Source organism: Coregonus clupeaformis, chromosome 13, assembly GCF_020615455.1.
Source record: "Coregonus clupeaformis isolate EN_2021a chromosome 13, ASM2061545v1, whole genome shotgun sequence".
Classification (NCBI taxonomy): domain Eukaryota; kingdom Metazoa; phylum Chordata; class Actinopteri; order Salmoniformes; family Salmonidae; genus Coregonus; species Coregonus clupeaformis.
In genome coordinates this window covers 23960696-23987069 of record NC_059204.1, presented here as the reverse complement: position 1 = coordinate 23987069, position 26374 = coordinate 23960696, and the positions used below count along the sequence as shown (strand labels likewise).

Below are 26374 nucleotides of genomic sequence, written 5' to 3'. Positions count from 1 at the left end.
AGGCGTCAGGGCGCCCAAGAAAGTCCAGCAAGCGCCAGGACCGTCTCCTAAAGTTGATTCAGCTGTGGGATCGGGGCACCACCAGTGCAGAGCTTGCACAGGAATGGCAGCAGGCAGGTGTGAGTGCATCTGCACGCACAGTGAGGCGAATACTTTTGGAGGATGGCCTGGTGTCAAGAAGGGCAGCAAAGAAGCCACTTCTCTCTAGGAAAAACATCAGGGACAGACTGATATTCTGCAAAAGGTACAGGGATTGGACTGCTGAGGACTGGGGTAAAGTCATTTTCTCTGATGAATCCCCTTTCCGATTGTTTGGGGCATCTGGAAAACACCTTGTCTGGAGAAGACAAGGTGAGCGCTACCATCAGTCCTGTGTCATGCCATAAATCAACAGGAAAACGCTCATCCAGATGCAGCGCTCCTAGTGGCCGGGGACTTTAATGCAGGGAAACTTAAATCCGTTCTACCTAATTTCTACCAGCATGTGAAATGTGCAACCAGAGGAAAAAAAAACTCTAGACCACCTTTACTCCACACACAGAGACGCATACAAAGCTCTCCCTCGCCCTCCATTTGGCAAATCTGACCATAACTCTATCCTCCTGATTCCTGCTTATAAGCAAAAACTAAAGCAGGAAGCACCAGTGACTCGGTTAATAAAAAAGTGGTCAGATGACGCAGATGCTAAGCTACAGGACTGTTTTGCTAGCACAGACTGGAACATGTTCCGGGATTCTTCAGACAGCATTGAGGAGTACACCACATCAGTCACTGGCTTCATCAATAAGTGCATCGATGATGTCGTCCCCACAGTGACCGTACGTACATACCCCAACCAGAAGCCATGGATTACAGGAAACATCCGCACTGAGCTAAAGGACTCTAACCCGGACGCTTATAAGAAATCCCGCTATGCCCTCCGACGAACCATCAAGCAGGCAAAGAGTAAATACAGGGCTAAGATTGAACCGTACTACACTGGCTCTGACGCTCATCGGATGTGGCAGGGCTTAAACTATTACAGACTACAAAGGGAAGCACAGCCGCGAGCTGCTCAGTGACACAAGCCTACCAGACGAGCTAAACCACTTCTATGCTCGCTTCGAGGCAAGCAACACTGAAGCATGCATGAGAGCACCAGCTGTTCCGGATGACTGTGATCACGCTCTCCGTAGCCGATGTGAGTAAGACTTTTAAGCAGGTCAACATTCACATTCAGACGGATTACCAGGACGTGTACTCCAAGCATGTGCTGACCAACTGGCAAGTGTCTTCACTGACATTTTCAACATGTCCCTGACTGAGTCTGTAATACCAACATGTTTCAAGCAGACCACCATAGTCCCCGTGCCCAAGGACTCTAAGATAACCTGCCTAAATGACTACCGACCTGTAGCACTGACGTCTGTAGCCATGAAGTGCTTTGAAAGGCTGGTCATGGCTCACATCAACAGCATTATCCCAGAAACCCTAGACCCACTCCAATTTGCATACCGCCCCAACAGATCCACAGATGATGCAATCTCTATTGCACTCCACACTGCCCTTTCCCACCTGGACAAGAGGAACACCTACGTGAGAATGCTATTCATTGACTACAGCTCAGCATTCAACACCATAGTGCCCTCCTAAGCTCATCACTAAGCTAAGGATCCTGGGACTAAACACCTCCCTCTGCAACTGGATCCTGGACTTCCTGACGGGCCGCCCCCAGGTGGTAAGGGTAGGTAACAACACATCTGCCACACTGATCCTCAACACGGGGGCCCCTCAGAGGTGCGTGCTCAGTCCCCTCCTGTACTCTCTGTTCACCCATGACTGCATGGCCAGGCACGACTCCAACACCATCATTAAGTTTGCAGACGACACAACAGTGGTAGGCCTGATCACCAACAACGATGAGACAGCCTATAGGGAGGAGGTCAGAGACCTGGCCGTGTGGTGCCAGGACAACACCCTCTCCCTCAACGTGACCAAGACAAAGGAGATGATTGTGGACTACAGGAAAAAAAAGAGGACTGAGCACGCCCCCATTCTCATCGACGGGGCTGTAGTGGAACAGGTTGAGAGCTTCAAGTTCCTTGGTGTCCACATCACCAACGAACTATCATGGTCCAAACACACCAAGACAGTCGTGAAGAGGGCACGACAAAGCCTATTCCCCCTCAGGAGACTGAAAAGATTTGGCATGGGTCCTCAGATCCTCAAAAAATTCTACAGCTGCACCATCGAGAGCATCCTGACTGGTTGCATCACCGCCTGGTATGGCAACTGCTTGGCCTCCGACCACAAGGCACTACAGAGGGTAGTGCGTACGGCCCAGTACATCACTGGGGCCAAGCTTCCTGCCATCCAGGACCTCTATACCAGGCGGTGTCAGAGGAAGGCCCTCAAAATTGTCAAAGACTCCAGCCACCCTAGTCATAGACTGTTCTCCCTGCTACCGCACGGCAAGCGGTACCGGAGTGCCAAGTCTAGGTCCAAAAGACTTCTCAACAGCTTTTACCCCCAAGCCATAAGACTCCTGAACAGCTAATCATGGCTACCCGGACTATTTGCACTGCCCCCCCACCCCATCCTTTTTACGCTGCTGCTACTCTAATTATTTATGCATAGTCACTTTAACTCTACCCACATGTACATATTACTTCAACTATCTCAACTAGCCGGTGCCCCCGCACATTGACTCTGCACCGGTACCCCCCTGTATATATAGCCTCCCTACTGTTTATTTTACTTCTGCTCTTTTTTTCTCAACACTTTTTTTGTTGTTGTTTTATTTTTACTTTTTTGTTAAAATAAATGCACTGTTGGTTAAGGGCTGTAAGTAAGCATTTCACTGTAATGTCTGCACCTGTTGTATTCGGCGCATGTGACCAATAAAATTTGATTTGATTTGATGTCAACAGTAAAGCATCCTGAGACCATTCATGTGTGGGGTTGCTTCTCAGCCAAGGGAGTGGGCTCACTCACAATTTTGCCTAAGAACACAGCCATGAATGAAGAATGGTACCAACACATCCTCCGAGAGCAACTTCTCCCAACCATCCAAGAACAGTTTGGTGATGACCAATGCCTTTTCCAGCATGATGGAGGCAAAAGTAATAACTAAGTGGCTCGGGGAACAAAACATCGACATTTTGGGTCCATGGCCAGGAAACTCCCCAGACCTTAATCCCATTGAGAACTTGTGGTCAATCCTCAAGAGGCGGGTGGACAAACAAAAACCCACAAATTCTGACAAACTCCAAGCATTGATTATGCAAGAATAGGCTGCCATCAGTCAGGATGTGGCCCAGAAGTTAATTGACAGCATGCCAGGGCAGATTGCAGAGGTCTTGAAAAAGAAGGGTCAACACTGCAAATATTGACTCTTTGCATAAACTTAATGTAATTGTCAATAAAAGCCTTTGACACTTATGGAATGCTTGTAATTATACTTCAGTATACCATAGTAACATCTGACAAAAATATATCATAACACTGAAGCAACAAACTTTGTGTCATTCTCAACTTTTGACCACGACTGTACATACAATACCCCATAATGACAAAGTGAAAACATGTTTTTATACATTTTTGCAAATTTATTGAAAATCAAATACAGAAATCTTATTGGCATAAGTATTCACACCCCTGAGTCAATACATGTTAGAATCACCTTTGGAAGCGATTACAGTTGTGAGTCTTTCTGGGTAAGTCTCTAAGAGCTTTGCACACCTGGATTGTAGAATATTTGCACATTTATTATTTTCAAAATTCTGCAAGCTCTGTGAAATTGATTGTTGATCATTGCTAGACAACCATTTTCAAGTCTTGCCATAGATTTAAAATCAGATTTAAGTCAAAACTGTGACTCGACCACTCAGGAACATTAAATGTCGACTTGGTAAGCAACTCCAGTGTAGATTTGGCCTTGTGTTTTAGGTTATTGTCCTGCTGAAAAGTGAATTAATCCTGCCTGGTGGAAAGCAAACTGAACCAGGTTTTCCACTAGGATTTTGCCTGTGCTTAGCTCCATTCGGTTTCATTTTTATCCTGAAATACTCCCCAATTCTTAATGATTACAAGCATACCCATAACATGATGCAGCCAGCACTATGCTTGAAAATATGGAGAGTGGTACTCAGTAATGTGCTTAATTGGATTTACCCCAACTATAACACTTTGTATTCAGGACAAACACTTTTTTTTCAGTATTACTTTAGTGCCTTGTTGTAAACAGGATGCATGTTTTTGGAATATTTGTATTCTGTTCAGGATTCCTTCTTTTCACTCTGTCAATTAGGTTAGTATTGTGGAGTAACTACAATGTTGTTGATCCATCCTCCGTTTTCTCCTATCACAACCATTAAACTCTGTACAGTGAGGGAAAAAAGTATTTGATCCCCTGCTGATTTTGTACTTTTGCCCACTGACAAAGACATGATCAGTCTATAATTTTAATGGTAGGTTTATTTGAACAGTGAGAGACAGAATAACAACAAAAAAATCTAGAAAAAGGCATGTCAAAAACGTTATACATTGATTTGCATTTTAATGAAGGAAATAAGTATTTGACCCCCTCTCAATCAGAAATATTTCTGGCTCCCAGGTGTCTTTTATACAGGTAACGAGCTCAGATTAGGAGCACACTCTTAAAGGGAGTGCTCCTAATCTCAGTTTGTTACCTGTATAAAAGACACCTGTCCACAGAAGCAATCAATCAGATTCCAAACTCTCCACCCTGGCCAAGACCAAAGAGCTCTCCAAGGATGTCAGGGACAAGATTGTAGACCTACACAAGGCTGGAATGGGCTACAAGACCATCGCCAAGCAGCTTGGTGAGAAGGTGACAACAGTTGGTGCGATTATTCGCAAATGGAAGAAACACAAAATAACTGTCAATCTCCCTCGGCCTGGGGCTCCATGCAAGATCTCACCTCGTGGAGTTGCAATGATCATGAGAATGGTGAGGAATCAGCCCTACACGGGAGGATCTTGTCAATGATCTCAAGGCAGCTGGGACCATAGTCACCAAGAAAACAATTGGTAACACACTACACCGTGAAGCACTGAAATCCTGCAGCGCCTGCAAGGTCCCCCTGCTCAAGAAAGCACATATACAGGGCCATCTAAAGTTAGCCAATGAACATCTGAATGATTCAGAGGAGAACTGGGTGAAAGTGTTGTGGTCAGATGAGACCAAAATCGAGCTCTTTGGCATCAACTCAACTCGCCGTGTTTGGAGGAGGAGGAATGCTGCCTATGACCCCAAGAACACCATCCCCACCGTCAAACATGGAGGTGGAAACATTATGCTTTGGGGGTGTTTTTCTGCTAAGGGGACAGGACAACATCACTGTATCAAAGGGACGATGGACGGGGCCATGTACTGTCAAATCTTGGGTGAGAACCTCCTTCCCTCAGCCAGGGCATTGAAAATGGGTTGTGGATGGCTATTCCAGCATGACAATGACCCAAAACACATGGCCAAGGCAACAAAGGAGTGGCTCAAGAAGAAGCACATTAAGGTCCTGGAGTGGCCTAGCCAGTCTCCAGACCTTAATCCCATAGAAAATCTGTGGAGGGAGCTGAAGGTTCGAGTTGCCAAACGTCAGGCTCGAAACCTTAATGACTTGGAGAAGATCTGCAAAGAGGAGTGGAACAAAATCCCTCCTGAGACGTGTGCAAACCTGGTGGCCAACTACAAGAAACGTCTGACCTCTGTGATTGCCAACAAGGGTTTTGCCACCAAGTACTAAGTCATGTTTTGCAGATGGGTCAAATACTTATTTCCCTCATTAAAATGGAAATCAATTTATAACATTTTTGACATGCGTTTTTCTGGATTATTTTGTTATTCTGTCTCTCACTGTTCAAATAAACCTACCATTAAAATTATAGACTGATCATGTCTTTGTCAGTGGGCAAAAGTACAAAATCAGCAGGGGATCAAATCCTTTTTTCCCTCACTGTAACTGTTTTAAAGTCACCATTGGCTTCATGGTGAAATCCCTGAGTCGTTTCCTTCCTCTCCAGCAACTGATTTAGGAAGGACACCTGTATCTTTGTAGTGACTGGATGTATTGATACACCATCGAAAGTGTAAATAATAACTTCACCATGCTCAAAGGGATATTCAATGTCTTTTTTTTTATCTACCAATGGGGGCATTTGAAAACCATCCTGGTCTTTGTGGTTCAATCTGTTTGAAATTCACTGTTCGACTGAGGGACCATACAGATAACTTGTATTTACATTTTAGTCATTTAGCAGACGCTCTTATCCAGAGCGACTTACAGTTAGTGAGTGTATACATTATTTTTCATATTGGCCCCCCGTGGGAATCGAACCCACAACCCTTTGTGGGGTACAGAGATGAGGTAGTCATTCAAAAATCATGTGAACCACTATTATTGCACACAGAGTCCATGCATCTTATTATGTGACTTGTTAAGCAAATGTTTACTCCTGAACTTATTTAGGCTTGCCATAACAAAGGGGTTGAATACTTATTCTTAAGACATTTCAGCTTTGAATTTTGTATTATTTTGTAAACATAAAATATTTAAAAATCCACATTGACATTATGGGGTGTTGTGTGGGCCTGTAACACAACATCAAAATTTGATCAATTTTAAATTCAGGCAGTAACACAATACACATTTTAAAAAGTCAAGGGGTGTGAATACGTTATGAAGGCACTGTATATCTAAATCCAAATTGGCTTTCCAGCAGGCTACTAAGAGGCACATCCAATGTTCAAAATGTAGCTTTTCTCCGTTATACAGATTAAAGCCAACCAGTTCTGGGGTATTGATAATGGATCCCTGTTTTAATTGAAGCCATACAGAGTTGGTTACAATTACAATGTCATCCTCCAGACAGAACAAATATTACAGCAAAAAATAGGGGAAAAAGTATAAGGAAGGTATCATATTTCTGAATGGCATTGTAAATAAGGACGGTAAAATTGTCACACAAGCAATTCACGAAGGTGTATGGAGGTGTATGCTCAATACAAAAGTATAACCAACTCATTGCATCTCTGCCACAAAAAAGGAAGAGGCAATTTCTCAAAAGAGAAAGGAATTAATTGCGGTCCAACTCATCCCAAACCATCTTAATCGGGTTGAGGTCGGGTGATTGTGGAGGCCAGGTCATCTGATGCAGCACTCCATCACTCTCCTTCTTGGTCAAATAGCCCTTACACAGCCTGGAGGTGTGTTTAGTCAATGTCCTGTTGAAAAACAAATGATAGTCCCACTAACCACAAACCAGATGGGATGGGGTATTGCTGCAGAATGCTGTGGTAGCCATGCTGGTTAAGTGTGCCTTGAATTCTAAATAAATCACTGACAGTGTCACCAGCAAAGCACCCCAACACCATCACACCACCTCCTCCATGCTTCACGGCGGAAACCACACATGCGGAGATCATCCATTCACCTACTCTGCGTCTCACAAAGAGTAGGTGTGTCCAAACCTTTGACTGTGTGTGTGTGTGTGTGTGTGTGTGTGTATATACACTGCTCAAAAAAATAAAGGGAACACTTTAAACAACACATCCTAGATCTGAATGAATGAAATAATCTTATACTTTTTTCTTTACATAGTTGAATGTGCTGACAACAAAATCACACAAAAATGATCAATGGAAATCAAATGTATCAACCCATGGAGGTCTAGATTTGGAGTCACCCTCAAAATTAAAGTGGAAAACCACACTACAGGCTGATCCAACTTTGATGTAATGTCCTTAAAACAAGTCAAAATGAGGCTCAGTAGTGTGTGTGTGGCCTCCACGTGCCTGTATGACCTCCCTACAACGCCTGGGCATGCTCCTGATGAGGTGGCGGATGGTCTCCTGAGGGATCTTCTCCCAGACCTGGACTAAAGCATCCGCCAACTCCTGGACAGTCTGTGGTGCAACGTGGCGTTGGTGGATGGAGCGAGACATGATGTCCCAGATGTGCTCAATTGGATTCAGGTCTGGGGAACGGGCGGGCCAGTCCATAGCATCAATGCCTTCCTCTTGCAGGAACTGCTGACACACTCCAGCCACATGAGGTCTAGCATTGTCTTGCATTAGGAGGAACCCAGGGCCAACTGCACCAGCATATGGTCTCACAAGGGGTCTGAGGATCTCATCTCGGTACCTAATGGCAGTCAGGCTACCTCTGGCGAGCACATGGAGGGCTGTGCGGCCCCCCAAAGAAATGCCACCCCACACCATGACTGACCCACCGCCAAACCGGTCATGCTGGAGGATGTTGCAGGCTGCAGAACGTTCTCCACGGCGTCTCCAGACTCTGTCACGTCTGTCAAATGTGCTCAGTGTGAACCTGCTTTCATCTGTGAAGAGCACAGTGCGCCAGTGGCGAATTTGCCAATCTTGGTGTTCTCTGGCAAATGCCAAATGTCCTGCACGGTGTTGGGCTGTAAGCACAACTCCCACCTGTGGACGTCGGGCCCTCATACCACCCTCATGGAGTCTGTTTCTGACCGTTTGAGCAGACACATGCACATTTGTGGCCTGCTGGAGGTCATTTTGCAGGGCTCTGGCAGTGCTCCTCCTGCTCCTCCTTGCACAAAGGCGGAGGTAGCGGTCCTGCTGCTGGGTTGTTGCCCTCCTACGGCCGCCTCCACGTCTCCTGATGTACTGGCCTGTCTCCTGGTAGCGCCTCCATGCTCTGGACACTACGCTGACAGACACAGCAAACCTTCTTGCCACAGCTCGCATTGATGTGCCATCCTGGATGAGCTGCACTACCTGAGACACTTGTGTGGGTTGTAGACTCCGTCTCATGCTACCACTAGAGTGAAAGCACCGCCAGCATTCAAAAGTGACCAAAACATCAGCCAGGAAGCATAGGAACTGAGAAGTGGTCTGTGGTCACCACCTGCAGAACCACTTTTTTATTGGGGGTGTCTTGCTAATTGCCTATAATTTCCACCTGTTGTCTATTCCATTTGCACAACAGCATGTGAAATGTCAATCAGTGTTGCTTCCTAAGTGGACAGTTTGATTTCACAGAAGTGTGATTGACTTGGAGTTACATTGTGTTGTTTAAGTGTTCCCTTTATTTTTTGAGCAGTGTATGTATGTGTATATGTGTGTGTGTATGTGTGTGTGTGTGTATGTGTGTGTGTGTATATATATATATATATATATATTTATATATACACACACACACTACAGTTCAAAAGTTTAGGGTCACTTAGAAATGTCCTTGTTTTCCATGAAAACATACATGAAATGAGTTTGTATTGGAAATATAGCAAAATGCATAGGAAATGTAGTCATTGACAAGGTTAGAAATAATGATTTTTAATATAAATAATAATTGTGTTCTTCAATCTTTGCTTCCGTCAAATAATCCTTAATTTGCAGCAATTACAGCCTTGCAGACCTTTGGCATTCTAGTTGTCAATTTGTTGAGGTAATCTGAAGAGATTTCACCCCATGCTTCCTGAAGCACCTCCCACAAGTTGGATTGACTTGATGGGCACTTTTTACGTACCATACGGTCAAGCTTCTCCCACAACAGCTTAATAGGGTTGAGATCCGGTGACTGTGCAGGCCACTCCATTATAGACAGAATACCAGCTGACTGCTTCTTCCCTAAATAGTTATTGCATAGTTTGGAGCTGTGCTTTGGGTCATTGTCCGGTTGTAGGAGGAAATTGGCTCCAATCAAGCGCCGTCTACAGGGTATGGCATGGCGTTGCAAAATGGAGTGATAGCCTTCCTTCTTCAAGATCCCTTTTGTCCTTTACAAATCTCCCACTTTACCACCACCAAAGAACCCCCAGACCATCACATTGCCTCCACCATGCTTGACGGATGGCATCAAGCACTCCTCCAGCATCTTTTCATTTGGTTTGCGTTTCACAAATGTTCTTCTTTGTGATCCGAACACCTCAAACTTCGATTCGTCTGTCCATAACACTTTTTTCCAATCTTCCTCTGTCCAGTGTCTGTGTTCATTTGCCCATCTTAATCTTTTATTTTTATTGGCCAGTCTGAGATATGGCTTTTTCTTTGCAACTCTGCCTAGAAGGTCAGCATCCCGGAGTCGCCTCTTCACTGTTGACGTTGAGACTGGTGTTTTGCGGGTACTATTTAATGAAGCTGCCAGTTGAGGACCTGTGAGGCATCTGTTTCTCAAACTAGACACTCATGTATTTGTCCTCTTGCTCAGTTGTGCACCGGGGCCTCCCACTCCTCTTTCTATTCTGGTTAGAGCCAGTTTGCGCTGTTTTTGGAAGGGAGTAGTACACAGCGTTGTACGAGATCTTCAGTTTCTTGGCAATTTCTCGCATGGAATAGCCTTCATTTCTCAGAACAAGAATAGACTGACAAGTTTCAGAAGAAAGTTATTTGTTTCTGGCCATTTTGAGCCTGTAATCGAACCCCCAATTGCTGATGCTCCAGATACTCAACTAGTCTAAAGAAGGGCAGTTTTATTGCTTCTTTAATCAGCACAGCAGTTTTCAGCTGTGCTAACATAATTGCAAACAGGTTTTCTAATGATCAATTAGCCTTTTTAAAATGATAAACTTGGATTAGCAAACACAACGTGCCATTGGAACACAGGACTGATGGTTGCTGATAATGGACCTCTGTATGCCTATGTAGATATTCCATTAAAAATCAGCCGTTTCCAGCTACAATAGCCATTTACAACATTAACAATGTCCACACTGTATTTCTGATCAATTTTATGTTATTTTAATGGACAAAAAATTGCTTTTCTTTCGAAAACAAGGACATTTCTAAGTGACCCCAAACTTTTGAACGGTAGTATGTGTGTGTGTGTGTATGTATGTGTGTATGTGTATATATATATATATATATGATGGGATGGGATTAGAAATGATGCAGGTAATTTGATAGACTTCAATTCTATCTGCTAATTTCAATTTTTTCACCTAAATAAATAAATATCCTTGGCGTGACCCTGGACAACTCCCAGTCGTTCGCTGCAAACATCAAAGCAGTGACTTACTCCTGCAGCTTCATGCTCTACAACATCTGTAGAATATGACCTTTCCTCACACAGGAAGCGGCGCAGGTCCTAATCCAGGCACTCGTCATATCCCATCTGGAATTCTATTGGCTGGGCTCCCCGAATGTGCCATCAAACCCCTGGAATTTATCCAGAACGCCGCAGCCTGCCTGGTGTTAAACCTTCCCAAGTTTAACGTTAGCTAGCGAGCCAGCAAGCTAACGTTCGCTAGCTAGCTAACAGTACGCTTTAACTTGTAATGAAAACGACTTCTGACAAAATTAGAAACGTATATCTGAGAATGTAGCTAGATTCTTACCCGTATACATTAATGAACGCTTCACGCAGACTGGAACCATTTAACTCCGTTTTGTTTGGCCAGCGTTGTGTCAAAGGGAGGTAGCTCAGTTGGTAGAGCATGGCGTTTGCAACGCCAGGGTTGTGGGTTCGATTCCCACGGGGTATGATTGATTATTAATTAAAAATAATGTAAGTCGCTCTGGATAAGAGCGTCTGCTAAATGACTAAAATGTAAATGTAAGTCACTCCGGTTCACACTGACCGTGGTGTGTGCAGAAAGTAGCGCATCACTTTTTCCAACTGATTTGTCGTTAGTGCCTGCTAAATTCAGGGCATCAATGTTGTTGGGAAAAGTAGCAAAATTGTTGTAGTTCTCGATGGCTAACATTATATCTTTCAAAAATGGCGCGGTAGATAGGACTATCAACACATACTGAGCAGCTCACGTTATCGACAGCCGCATGCTACATGGCAGACAACTCATCTCCCGGCATGTCCAGCCCATCCATTATCTCAGCAAATCATGGCTAGCGGGAAGATCCCTGTCTCTTTCCGTGGCTAAACCAACTAGGCTCGTAATTTAACAATTTTATTCGTATTTACAGATGGAATACAAGTTTGTTATTAAGGCACTTGAAAGTTCACATGTTCCAGAAGGCATTTCTGCCAAAAAACACATTTTGATCAAATTCATGTTTACGTTCAAATGCCTCTACTGTGAAGTAGTGATGTGTGACATACGCCTAGTTTCCTGAAACGAGTCATGTGGTTGTCTCACCTAGCTATCCTAAGATGAACGAACTAGCTGTAAATCGCTCTGGATAAGAGCGTCTGCTAAATTACTAAAATGTACATCTGAAATGTCAGACTACATTGCAAGAACAGATAAGTCTGGAGTCAGATGTTAACAGAATGCGTAATTTAGCCTGTTAAACACAACTGTTTCTAGAGAGAATTAGGCAGGTCTGATGCCGATAAAGAAAAGAAAAGTAGTGTTTATTTCCAGTAGTTGGCCACACCGTTACATGGCAAAAAAAGTAATTAACTACTGAAAACACTACCTAGATTAGAATATTTGATTTTGATTTGGGGAGGGGAGGTAGCATCTAACGATTGGATTTAATTATTTCTTTGGCACTGCTCGGTGATGTAAAGGATGCCTTTTTAATCACAATGTTCTACCGATTACGGATATACCTTCCATGTCGCTAAACAGGTACATGGTTTGCTAGTGATATGCAGATAGACCTCGTTCATCAAGGTGTATAACATGGGCTAGAGGCCTATCCATATAGCAGTTCTGAAATTGAATCCTGTGAATTCTTCCTTTCAGATGTAAACAATGGTTGAATAATTGTCATCGAACTGACTTGGAGCCAAAAACCCCTGAGGAGTTGCACAATTCCTTCAAAATGTGTGCAAATCATTTTGAGCCTTCCTTGATCTGTTGTGACGTAAGTATCTACTGAAGAAACCATTTATATTTCCAAAAAGCATTCCTTTTACACTTTCATTCAGTTATATTGTTCAGGAATAGAGGGGTCTTGAGTTACAGACTATCTATTCAGGATGTGATTCATCTATGCATTAGCTAATAGACCCAATGAGTGGGTTTGGGATGTAGGCTTACATTAAATAGTGTGCAATCCCTTATTAACTGTACTTTTAAAGATATGTTATTGTTCATTAGCATTAGCAAGCTAGCTAAGTTGCTGGCTGTTCCATTGAAACACCTCCCAAGTTTGCTAGCTTGTGCAATATATCATATTGTTTTATGTTAATGGCTCTCAAACAAAAAAATAAACTCTTGCACGCCCGAAATAACGTCTTGTCACGCGCTTAGGATAATTAAAAACTGTAGTACACACATACTGTGTGACGTGACGTTTAAGTCATGTATACCTTTGTTGGGACTAGCTTAATCATAATCAAATCAAATCAAATTGTATTGGTCACATGCGCCGAATACAACAGGTGCAGACATTACAGTGAAATGCTTACTTACAGCCCTTAACCAACAGTGCATTTATTTTAAACAAAAAAAGTAAAAATAAAACAACAAAAAAAGTGTTGAGAAAAAAAGAGCAGAAGTAAAATAAAATAACAGTAGGGAGGCTATATATACAGGGGGGTAACGGTGCAGAGTCAATGTGCGGGGGCACCGGCTAGTTGAGATAGTTGGAGTAATATGTACATGTGGGTAGAGTTAAAGTGACTATGCATAAATAATTAACAGAGTAGCAGCAGCGTAAAAAGGATGGGGTGAGGGGGCAGTGCAAATAGTCCGGGTAGCCATGATTAGCTGTTCAGGAGTCTTATGGCTTGGGGGTAGAAGCTGTTGAGAAGTCTTTTGGACCTAGACTTGGCACTCCGGTACCGCTTGCCGTGCGGTAGCAGAGAGAACAGTCTATGACTAGGGTGGCTGGAGTCTTTGACAATTTTGAGGGCCTTCCTCTGTTTTTCTGAAGGCCACAGGTAGGTCGTCATTGAAAATAAGGTATTATCAGTATTAAAAGGTAATGCATCTCCCTGGAGGTTCTTAGTATCAGGCATGCAACAGTGGCAATGAAATAGTCATAATAAGGATTGCTTGTTTCTTTTTCAGAGCACTTTAAGAACATCCTTGAAAGAGGGTGCTATGCCAACCATATTTGATTTTACAAGCCATTTGAACAAGCCATCAGGCCGCAACAGGAATAAGAGAATAAGAGAACCTGTAAGTATTGTCATGTTTAAACCACACAATGTTGTACCCAATATAGTCATCCTAACCTGATCTCAGTAAGTGTATAATCTGATACTATTGCATTAACTCCAGTCTACGTCTAATTATATATTTGATTCCTTTAGGCTGAGGCAGAGTTTGCATCCTTGAAGAAAGCTAAAGGTGATTGGTTTGGTAAATCCATTTATTTTACTAATTTGTTGTTTGTTTTACCATAACAATTTAAGATTTCCATATTTGGCCATCTATTTTCCTACCCAAAAGGACATTTAAATAATTGGGTCAACTTCATGGCAGTGCATAGTCATGTGGTCTGTATTGGGATAGCCTATATGTTAAGTAAGAAAAGTACACCCTTTTAATAGGATATTTGTAGAAATGTCTCAACATATTTATTCAATATTTGTTCTATCGCCTGTCCATGTTTTCTCCTTTACTACAGAAGATGCTCCACCTGAGGTAAAAGATAAGCCAGGAGAGAATAGTGCAACATGTGATTTACAGCAAGAGGACCAAAGGAGAGAGGATGTCTACAACTCCAAATCAAAGGAAATCCTTAAAGTCTACTTCAAGGAAACTCTTGCGTTCACTGGATTCAGCATAGGGAACGATGCAAACCCCAACACTGATGAGCCAATGGGAGGCCACAGGGGGCAACAGTCTCTCAACCCCATCTGTGTTGAAAGAATCGACCAGAAAGAAGTCCTCCAGTTTAGCGAGAACCTCATGCGGGAGGAGATCCGGAACAGTTTAAGGTTGGCACGCTTTTTCTCCATTCTGCTGCAAGATGTCACAAACATAGAGGGAAAAGATCAGATCCCAGTTTTCATCAGGTCAGTCACTGTGGCAGGATTCCCTCAGAAACACCTCATGGGGTTCCTGCCCTGTGATGCAGATGCTGAGGGTCTGTTTTACATGCTGCTCTCAGAAATACGGAATAAGTGGGGGCTGCGGATGGAGCATTGTCGAGGACTTACCTACCTAACCACAGGCAGTCTATGTCAGAAAATGAAAGATCTCACCAGCAGGATTCTGCAGGAGTTTCCTCAGGTAGTGCTAGCACCTAGTGACCCATACGCCTTTAACATGTGGCTCATCCGCTCCATGCCCATGCCTTCCATCCAGAAGGTTGTGAACACTGTGGAGGAGGTCGCCACAATGCTTAGAGGGTCCCCAGATCTTTGGGAAAGACTGGAGGGGAAGATCAAGTCATCATACGGCCACCTTAAAGGTGAAGTGGACAGAATCACAGAGGCTTGCCAGAACACCTGGGAGTATGGTGTTGATGCCTTCCAGACCATGTTGGACATTCTTGAGCCATTCCTCGTCTGCATCAACGAGGTGTGCTCGGCCGCGAACGCAGACACTGCTACTTGTGAGCAGATGGCCAAGCTCAAGCCGATCCTAAAGAACTTCAATTTCCTCATCACCCTTGTTGTTCTGAAGAATACCCTCTGCTGCGTGAGCATCCTCAACCCGAGTCTCAGGGGAGCCATCAGCATCAGCAGCACCTTGCAGTACACAATCTCCAACGCCTTAAAGCTGGTCAACAAACATCTGCAGGAGATAGCAATATTCCACAGGAAGTGGTTTTCTGACGCAGTGGGTAGGGCTAAAAAGCTGGGAGTGGAGGTTGCTAGGCCTGAGGAGAGCTCACCAGATACTGGCGAGGCAGGTGCAACTGAAACCTCTCTGGAGGATTTCTACAGAGAGACTCTGAGCAGGCAGATCTTACAGTACCTTGTTGCGGAGGTGAAGAGGGTGTTTAGCACTGAGATGGTTCGGATTCTGAGATGGCTGTCGTTGGTGCCGTCTTATATGGCTGACCACAATTTCAGTATCCGCAGGGATAAAGTGGCGGACGCGAACTTGAACAACCTCGCCCGGCCGGACACGTTTTACGATGAGCTTGGTTGCTGGGAGGTGAAGTGGAGACATGCTAGCAAGCGGAGGATCCTACCCACAACAGTGTTTGCAACATTGAAGATCCCAGACATTGCATTTTACCCAAACGTGCAGAGCCTGCTGAGAGTTCTGGGCACCATCCCCTGTGTGAACGCAGAGGCAGACGTGTATGGGCAGTACAACATGGTGCTGGAGAGGTACCAGTCCTACCTGAAAGCCACACCGGAGGATCAGAGACTGTGCAACATGGCATTTGTCTATGTCAATCAAGACGTGCACTTCAATGTTGAAGACATGGTGGAGTCCTATGTGGAGAAGCATCCTGACATATTGCACTTGTTGCATATGGTAAGTTTATTTTAATATAAAAGTTATTCATGTGTTTTTAATTTAAGTATTTGCTTAGCAATCACATAAACTGAAGATTTAAAATCATTTGAAAAACATAAAAAAATTAAGTTACCGTAGGTGGATGTTGAATAGTTCTTAACTTATTTGTTGTTATTTTACTAATATTTGCATTTGCTTTTATTTTCTATGTTCATAGGATGATGATGTGATAGAGATGCACTCTGCAGCTGGTAAGGAAATCATATTATTAATATATATTATATTTATTGCATCATTGCGTATATCAAAATATTTGCCTTAATACCGATGTTTATTCCTTCATCCTTCTTGGCTCACGCTCTTGACTGCTTGATTTCAGAACCAGTCTCTGAGAATGATGGACAACACACTCTAAAGGAGAATGTTGAAGAAACACAAAAAGAACCACGGGACATGGCCTTAGAGATGGAGACAGAGAGAGTGGAGCAACCGAAATGCGTGGCCTCAGAGACTAATAAGGAGGCACTGAAATCTGCTCTGCAGGCTGCGGTGACAGCTGCATATAACAGCCAGAGCAGAGAGCCTGGTGAGGCCTCTGCTGAACAGGATGGCGAGGTTGAAGACACATTGAAATATGTGTCGAAGTCTGAGATGAAAGAAGTTCTCAGAGTATGCGAGGATGCAGTCAGGGAGGGAATTCTTTTGGAGGTGGGCACTTCCTTTTTCTCTCTGTTCATCGACCGCGTTGTGAAGTTGGGGGATAAAAAACATCTTCCCCTCTTCCTCAGGTTTGTGGACAGTTTTGATGTCATGCGATTGGAGCTCATGGGATTTCTGGATGTGGATCTGGACTGTGATGCCATGTCAGAGCGCATATTGGAAATTGTCACCAAAGAGTGGTGTCTCAATTTGTGTTACTGCAGAGGTCAAGCCTACCTAGGATCTGGTGATGTCTCCTACAAGCTGAAAGCCTTTGCCTGCAAAATCCAGGAAAAGTACCCCCTTGCAATATGCACACACAGCTCTTGTTACTCATTTAACACATGGTGGTCAAAATCCACCCCTGTGCCGTCAGTCAAACGGGCGCTGGATGTTTTTGAAGAGGTGTTGATGTTTTTTGGGAGCACGCCTATGCTTGAGAAACAGCTGGATCATGTCATTGCATTTGGTCTTAGGGAAAGCTATGAAAAGGTTCAAGAATTGCAGGGGAAGTTCTGTACCGTCTGGCAAGAGAAGCACGATTCCTATGAAGTCTTTGTGCAGATGCTTGAGCCCCTTGTTGAATGTTTGGAGAAAATCAAGAGCAACCCACAGAGATGGAAATCCTCACTCTCTCTAAAAGCTGGAGCACTGCTGTGTTTGATAAGGGACTTTGATTTCATTGTGCCCATGGTAGCCCTGAAGAATGCCTCATCCTTCACCAGGGAGCTAAGTGCAGGACTCCAGAAGGATCATTTCAGTGCAGCATCCCAGCTCTGCCAGATCAGTGGTATAGTGGCTACTCTCAACAGGGTCAAAACAAACATCAAGGTCTTTCACCAGAATTGGTTCGACGAAGCCTGTGCCCTTGCCCAGAGTCTGGTTGTGCAGATAAAAGTGCCTGATAATTCATCTGCGGCCAGGGATAGCATGATGAAGCCAGCTCTGTATTACAAAGATGCACTGAGTGTGCCCCTAGTGGACAACCTCACCAATGCTGTGAAGGATCATTTCTCTGAGGACCACAAAGAGGCTTTAAACTTCCTATCCCTGGTTCCCTGCTCTGTGACTGTGAGTTACATGTTTGAGATCCTGAGGTCAAAGCCTCCTCTCTATGCCAGTGATCTGCCTGACTCCGACAACTTCTTCACCGAGTTGTGCTGCTGGAGGGTGAAGTGGAAGACCAAAGTTGCATCAGTGACCATCCCAGACACCATCTTTCAGACTCTCCGTCTGCCACTCATGCAATACTTTGGGAACATCAACACACTGCTGAGGATCATGTCTGTGTTACCCAGTACGGTACTGGAGAACTGTGGGGAAGCAATGCGCCACAAGATGTTCCAGGAATACCTGAGGAACACCAGCTCCAAGGACAGGTCCCCATGTCTGGCCATGCTGCAGGTGGGAACCAACTTCAGCAGAGATCTGGACCGGATGGTGACTAAGTGCTTGAAGGTCACTCCCCAGGCTTTAGAGGGTATCTGCTTGGTAAGTTTTCAAAATCCATTTACATGATTATTGTTTTGTTTAATATGTTATGCAGTCTTTCAGAGCAGCCTATACTGAGATGTTGTCCTTTTTAAATATATTATTTCCTTTTAATAATGTCTATTGAAAAACAAATTTGCAGGATAAGGAATCCAAAAGTCTGATGAAGAACTCTGAAGTCAACATGGAAGGTATGTGATAGCAAAGCTTTGTTTCAATTAATCCCTGTGTGATCATTTAGTATTTATTAGCTAATAACTGTGTAATAACACTTACCATTTAGTATATGTTGGTAATAGGGATGGGCCCAGGTTTTGTCAAGTGAAACACTTGTTCTCATTCACCTTACTATCACCTTAATTTTATTCTCAATTATTTTTCCATTTTATTTTAATGACATGAACTCTATGGTAGAGTAAATAGAATTTACTAATTCACCTTTTTTATATTTTCAGTGGATCATGACAAAGATGGAGCAGAGGAGCTTGAGAATAAACAGTCTTCTGACAAGAAAAAGGACCAGGAAATGAAAGCGGTGGATGAGAATGGGCACACTGGAGATAATCGGCAGAGTTTGGAAGCAGTGTTCAGACTGGCTGCACGTTTGGGGAAAAATAAGTGCCAGCTTTCCGAACTCTCCAAAGAAGATCAAGACCTTCTCATCCAGGATCTCAGCATGTGCCACTGGTTTGGAAGAGATGGCAAGTTCACGCTTAACGTAGGAGAGGAGGAAATGGTACAGCTGCTTACAAAATCCATCAGGGAAGTCATACTCTCAGAAATACAGGAGTCCCCCTTCTTTTCTCTTATCACAGATAAACCAGTTGTAATTGCTAATAAGAGCTATCTGCCCGTCTTTGTCAGATATGTTGGGGAATGTGCCCCCAAGGTCGAGCTCATTGGTTTTTTGCGATTTTTTGAAACCTGTGACGTTGATGTTCAAGCCAAGAATCTCTCTGTGACTCTAACTGAAGACTGGGGATTGCCAATGAGTCAGTGCCGTGGACAAGCATTAATGCGCATGGGTTATGGTTGTCACAGCCTGAAGAAGATGTCTTTGGAGTTCCTCGAGAGCTATCCTCTGTCTGTCATCACACCCAGTGAGTCTTGTGGTCTTGCCTGTTGGCTAGCAGGAAGCGTACACTGCCCACCTGTCACAAAGATGCTGCAAATTGTGGAAGACCTCCTACTGTTTTTTGACCGGTCACCTGGGCTAGAGGCAGAGCTAGCACAGGCTGTGGATGGGTTACTTAATACACCTCGGGAGGCCTTGGAGGAGATTCCAGAAACCTGTTGCTCCAGGTGGAAGAAGAGGGAGGACTTTTTTGATCTCCTAGTTGACACATTGGAGGGAGTCTTGAGTTGCCTGGATTCAGTTAGTGCCCGTGGTGCTGGAACTATGTCGCTACATGCACAGGTCCTCGCCACTGCTTTGAGAGATACAGATTTTGTCGTCACACTTGTGATCCTGAAGAACGCTTGTGCTCCTCTTCGGAACTGCAGCACTGTCTTCCGCTGTGGTAACCCTGCTGACATCATATGTGAAGTGGAGAAGATCGTACCAATCATAGAGACACTGAACAAGATGCTGGAGAACATAAGCACTGTACATTCACCTTGGTTTGAGGAAGCATTCCAACTAGCATCCAAGGTGGCCCCTCAGCAAGTGTGTTTCCCAGAGAAAGCTAACTCTTACGAGTCTCCAGAGATGTACTACAGGGACAACTTGAGTGTTCCTCTACTGAGCAGCCTCGTTGATGAAATGAAGTACAACTTCTCCGACAGTCACTTAAAAGCCCTGAAAATCTTGTCTCTGCTCCCCACCTGCAATCCACAGCCCATTTCAGAGCCAATCCGCGCAGAGTCCACAGACAAGCTATACAGTCTCTACCTGTCCGACCTCCCTGATCCCGACACAGTAGAGCAGGATATCAGTAACTGGGCCTCTGTCTGGAAAGAGAAATATCAAGACGTCTCACCACCAGCGTCTATCTCTGAGATACTGCTTCACGCTGAGTCTCAACGCCATCCCACGGTGACCAGGCTGCTCAGACTGGTGGCTGTTCTACCCAGCGTCAGTATGGAGTGGGACCTGATGAAGACCACCCTGAACTCCATGAGAGCTCTGCTGAAGAACACTGTCTGCAAGGGCAGCAAAACAGATACTGTGATGCTTCTCATGCATTACCCAACTGTTCAAAGACTAGGGGAGGTAATTGAGAAGTGCATTGAAGTTGACCCAGAAAGCAGCCCATGTCTTGAGCAGGTACATTAACAGCAATACTCCTTTTAGCATTCCAATGCTGATGTATTTATGACTGATTTTATTGGTATAGGTATGCATAAAACATTTTTATATTTTATTTATACATTTTCAGTTTTACAGACCGATAATAACAGGAAACAATACATCATCAACACCACTCACCACTTGACAAGACATGCATATTAAATGTATTGTGTTGTAAATGTACTGATTTCTGTTATATGATTTAGGTGAAGAAACAAATTCAAGGTCTGAAGCTGGAAAGTGGTAAGTGAAAGTTTTAAATCATATGAACATTCATCATGACGTGCTATTACATGGTTCATGTAGAATATGATATCATAAAGCATCATTTTTTAGGAGAGTGAAAATGAGGGAAAGGGGGGAGGTGGTTGAATTAACTTTGTGTGTTTCTGTTTAGATTGTAGAGCTTTGGATGTAAACCCTGATGGAAGACATGAGCAGGCAGTTGAGGAACACCAAGCTGGTATGTCAGAGCAACTCCCTGCAGGAGAGCTGAAGGCAGAGGAAGAGGCAGAGGACAACGTGAAAGTGGAAGATGCTGTGATAAAGGAGGACATTATGATCACAGAGGACATTGTGATCACAGAGGACTTTATGGTGGCAGAGGGCGGCAGGGTGGCAGAGGGCGGCGGTGTGGCAGAGGGCGGCGTGAAAGTAGAAGACTGCGTGATAACAGAGGAAGTTGTGTTTGCAGAGGACAATGTGAAAGCAGTGGACATCGTGTTAGCCGAGGACGGCGTGAAGGCAGAGGACGGTGTTGTGATAGTAGAGGATGGGGTCGTAGGTTTGAAGCAGGCCATGTCTTTCTACGACCCACCTGTGCGTGAGGAAATCCTCAAGGAACTCTGGGACTCACAGTTCTTTACAATAATAACGGAACGGGCGGTTGAGATTGAGGGACAGCTCTACGTCCCCCTGTGCATCAGGTACTTGGACAAACAGGACACTCAGTGCGAGGAGACTGTAGCTTTCATCCCGTTCAGCCAGGACACTGCTGTCTTGGCTGATGCTATTGAAATAGCCCTATCAGAGAAATTGGGGCTCAACATGGAGTACTGTAGAGGGCAGGCTTTGCTAAGTGTTGGTGAGGTAGGGTCTCAGATGAGGGCTGTCTCTGCTGTAATATCCCAGAAATACCCCCTGGCCATGCGAACAGTCAGCTCTGCGGTGTCTCTGAATGTGTGGCTAGCCAGGTCATCTCCTGCAGTGGCAGCAGCAGACTGTGCAGCATCTGTAGAAAACATGTTACAATGGCTCACAGAGGACACAGAACGACAGACCAAACTGGAAGACATGATCATTGCCATGTTCCAACATAATGAGGGGAAGGGTAATGAGCTTAGGGACAAGCTTATCAAGAACTGGGAGAAGAGTAATGATATGCATGAGTTGATGGTAGAGCTTCTAGAGGTAGTCATGCTGTGCTTGAATGAGCTGAAAAGTGAGGAGACTAGCTCAGGGACTGGCCAAGCACTGCTGTACTTCAATAAAGTCAGAAGTTTTGAGTTCATCTTCTCGGCTGTCGTGTTGAAGAATGTCCTGAGTTTGACCAAAAAGCTGAGCCAATCTCTTCAGGGCAAGCCTCTAGATGTGTTGCTAGCTATGAATAGCTTGCCTGACCTCCTAACTTCCCTCAATGAATTGAAGAGTGATATCGACACACATCACAATGCCTGGTTTGAGGAAGCTGTCACTTTAGCTTCCAAGCTGCAGATAACGCTGTTGCACTCTGCGCTTCTAGAACCCCTGAGTCAGTTTTACAAAATAGCGGTGAGTCAGAAGTTGGTAGAGCACTCCATTGTTGAGGTCAGTGAGCTCTTCACAGAGAAGGTCCTCAGTACCCTGAGGTGCCTGGAGATTGTGCCTTATGCCATGTCAAAGGTGGAAAACAGCAGTGTAAATGCCCATGTTTTCCGCATGTACAAAGACGACATGCCTGACCTGGCATCACTCCCCACAGAGATGAAGTCTTGGAGAGAGAAGTGGTTGGATCCCATGTCCGGGTATCTTCCAGCCACTGTGCTCGACACTCTGAAGGCATCAGACATTAGGAGCTTTAGTAACATTGAAACCCTCCTAAGGCTCCTTGTCATACTACCATTTTCCCGGAGGGAGAGTACCTTCAGGCAGGGAAAGAGAAGCCTCCAGGGGTTCATACAGCAGGAGACCAGGTCCATTTCTGAACTTCATCCTCTGTAAAAAGTTGGTGTTCCCTCAAGCTCTCAAGCAGGTTTCTGAGTTGGTGTCCTATACTGCTGACCCACTGTATCCTTGAGTAAATATCCAACCTAATTTAGGTCTCAATACAATTTTTAACTTACTAGAAGACATTTCCCTGCATACATGAATGATCTAAATATTTTGGTCATTTGTTTTCCTGCAAGCATATATATTTTTTGTTTAAGTTGTTTGGATAATTGTACTGCCTAATGGGACCAATGTCTTGCCAAAAAAAGCAATGCTCACCTGAGGGTTACCAATGCGTGTGTGCCTTTATGCATAATTAACAGTCAACCCAATGAACCATAAGAATATAGATGTCTGAAAATGACACAGTCCCATCAGGCTTTTTGAAATAACGTTTATTTTTGTCAGCACCAAATAACATTGGACTGAATTTAAGAATCACTTGCATTAATTCACTGTCAATTAATAAGTTGTATCATTGTATCATCTTCCTTGGCACAAATAGAAATGGTTAGTTCTGTCATGTAGATGTTTTATGATTATTTCCTAGGTCTTTAGGAGAGTTAATTTTCTGTGAAGAATTCTCCAATTACTGTCTCCTTAAGAGTTAAGCATTCATATATATTTGTCAAAAAAAATAATAAAAAGTTATAAAAAGACCCAATGTTCTTGTTGAATATGATTTGTCACATTGCAGTATTAGGCCTACCATAATGAGTAAATTGATTTTCAACACAGTCACAAGAGGGCGCTATAAGCCTACATTTTGAGAGGAAATTCTATTTGTATTTAATTTGGGCTATATTAAGAGTACCCTTGTCTTTATTCATATAGAAATGTTTAGTTATAAAACATATTTTAATGAACTAATTTGATGGGTTTTTTTTGTCAGACTTCAACTGAATACAGCTGTCAGCTCTGTTGAGGATTGGAGAATGTAAGAATTGCCACACCTTTGATATGGGATCCTATGCCATATAAACCATGAAGCTTTCTGTTTGTCTTACCGGTTTACAATCTTTAATGGGAATATCACAATCTTAGTGTCATGAAGGTGGTATATAGCTACACATTGAGTGATGGTGTCTACTACTTAATGGATATTATTAAAGACAAATCAATCAAACATGATGAACAAGTCTAGACAACTACAACAAAGGGAAATGTCTCCAATCTCATATTTGCTTATTGTACAGTAGGCCTATGCACTTCCACCTTCATCTGTTTCCTCCCAGTGGTCACACTTAATTCTTCACTTACATGGCGTTATTCCTCCTGTGTCAATGACATGGTTCATATTTAATGTCTTGAACATGTTGAATGGCGCAGCCTGGCCTCAGAGCCATTCGAAGCATACTATACATATTTTTATGCACCTCCAAGACATGATATGGACTGATGGTCTAGTTACTTTGAGTAAGGTGGTTTGTCGGGGGACCGCGACAGTCTCACAATCCAAAGGTTGCGTGTTCGAGTCGCGTCGAAGACAACTGTAGCGTTTTAGCTAACCCTTTTTCTAACTTTAACCTAATTCTCCTTTTACGTAAATTCTCCTAATGTTTGTCGTTTTAGTTCTCCTAACCTCTTACGTAAAATTAATTTTCCCTAAGAAAATTAGGCACTGAGCAAATTTCAGGTCTGCTGAGCGCAAACTTGAATGTTGTGAAAATTCTGTGCAACTTCCGGCGCACGTTTACTGTGAACACTGAGGTTGTACCCGCTTTAAGTTAGTTTTAACAGTGGCCAAGTAAGCTACTGTGGCTATTTGATCATAATGTAGGCCTACCAGAGTGGGCTACCATCAAAAACAATGGAGGAAAACGCATCCCATAACATTTTAACATGGAAATAGCTGTTCTATCATTCAGTAGCAGCCAATGTGTGGTGTTCAATGCCTACATTCCATGAGACTTTTGAAAAAGGGCTTTACATTAACATCTTTATCCACTTGTCCTTCAGACAAGGTGACTGAAAATGTTGTGTCTGATGCAAGAACCCACTTTACAAAATAAAATGCATTATTATTCCCATACCATTATTAGAGAGAATCAGACAAATTATGCTAAACTATTGCCTATTGGCTACTTAGCTTATTCAAGACCGTCTCAAAATTCAACACTTCCCCTTTAAGACATAGTAAAGCTCTACCTGATTCGCTTTCAAATATGGCTAGAAATGCACACATTTTGTGCTCTTGTTGGAAGCCACCACTCCCCCATTGTTGACTAGAAATTAGCTATAACTGGGCTAATAACTCACTAACTAGCAAAGAATATGAACAAATGTGCACATGTGGCTACATGAAGCTCTCACTTTGATCTCAAAACCAGCCCATCTACTTTGACTGCTCATACTGTAGCCTAAACACAGTCCAGGGGAGTTGCACATGCTTGCAGCTTAGAGGGAACATTGTGTAAAATGTACCTACAAATTGCCCTGAGACCAGGTTGAATGTGGGGTGAGTTTATTTTTTAAAGCTCCCTCTTGCCTGTTGATGATTTTCATTAAATCCTCAGCCTAGTCTCTGGACTGGGCATCCATCACTGGATAATTGTTTTCAAGCCGACATCTTCAAATCTCAAAGGGAGGCAATCAGTCTGTCTTCAGTGTGACCTTGGGCTCTGGGTCAGTTTAGGGCAATAACCTATGCTCTTTCTGGGGTTAGTGGTTGTGAACCAGAGTAAAACAAAGCTATTAACAAAACAACAATGCAATAATTGCTCCCACAAATCAACTATTTTATGGTCCTCAGTAAAACACTTGTTACATATGCAGTATTTTTGCAGAGTAATGGGCTTTTCAAAATGTATAACTATGGTGTAGACATTATACTTTGAAAATACATACTATGAAAGCAATTTTCTAATTTTGGGCGAGAGAAACCACTGTAGTATTCTGTTTTCTACATTGTGTTTGTCATCTACAGAGAAGTCTTAAAAGCCAGGAAATAGCCTTCTTGAATATATCCTGACAACCATTTCTGATGTGCTGAGAAGGTTTTGTGAAAAGATTGACGCTGTGCAGATGTGCCAAATCCTTGTTCCGCTCTTTGTTGGGAGATTTTCCCAGTCATTTCCAACGTTTTGGAGCTAGGGACTGACCAGATTTTCCACAAGTAATAAATTATTGTTATTTGTGTGATCTGCGTGACAGATTTTTGTCTTCAGTCTTTAGTGTTCAGCAGAAGGGGCAGCTTTGGACTGGGGTTCTTGTTTGCTCTCAGTACGTGTTCATATTTCAGATACCCAACTGACTTTGTAATTCCCATATAGGTATAATATCATCCTTTCCTTGTAAATCAACTTTTGTGTTTCGAAGCTATTGTTTTGAGGGGAGCGTTTGATTTGTAAAATAACTAATTATCTTAGGTAGATCCTGACTTAAAACCAAAACATCGTATTTATTTGTGTATGTTAATGGAGTTGAAGTTACCACAATAAACCGTTATGGTAC

General features: G+C 43.4%; 1 protein-coding gene across 4 annotated transcripts in view; it reads left to right on the top strand.

Annotated features, from left to right (window-relative positions):
• LOC121579780 overlaps positions 1-23580 on the top strand; it is a 29511-nt gene extending 5931 nt beyond the window's left edge. The window contains exons 2-11 of one of the 4 annotated variants that reach the window (XM_041894671.1): positions 12628-12748; positions 13900-14010; positions 14145-14181; positions 14465-16272; positions 16472-16505; positions 16634-18444; positions 18587-18635; positions 18900-20710; positions 20941-20977; positions 21132-23580. In XM_041894671.1, the coding sequence (XP_041750605.1) occupies positions 12628-12748; positions 13900-14010; positions 14145-14181; positions 14465-16272; positions 16472-16505; positions 16634-18444; positions 18587-18635; positions 18900-20710; positions 20941-20977; positions 21132-22933 (7621 nt within the window). In that variant the 3' untranslated portion in view covers positions 22934-23580. Of the gene's footprint in view, positions 1-12627; positions 12749-13899; positions 14011-14144; positions 14194-14461; positions 16273-16471; positions 16506-16633; positions 18445-18586; positions 18636-18899; positions 20711-20940; positions 20978-21131 lie in introns of all 4 variants that reach the window. The other 3 variants (XM_041894670.1, XM_041894669.1, XM_041894668.1) reach the window with 3 other exon arrangements.
• Positions 23581-26374: the final 2794 nt, after the last annotated feature.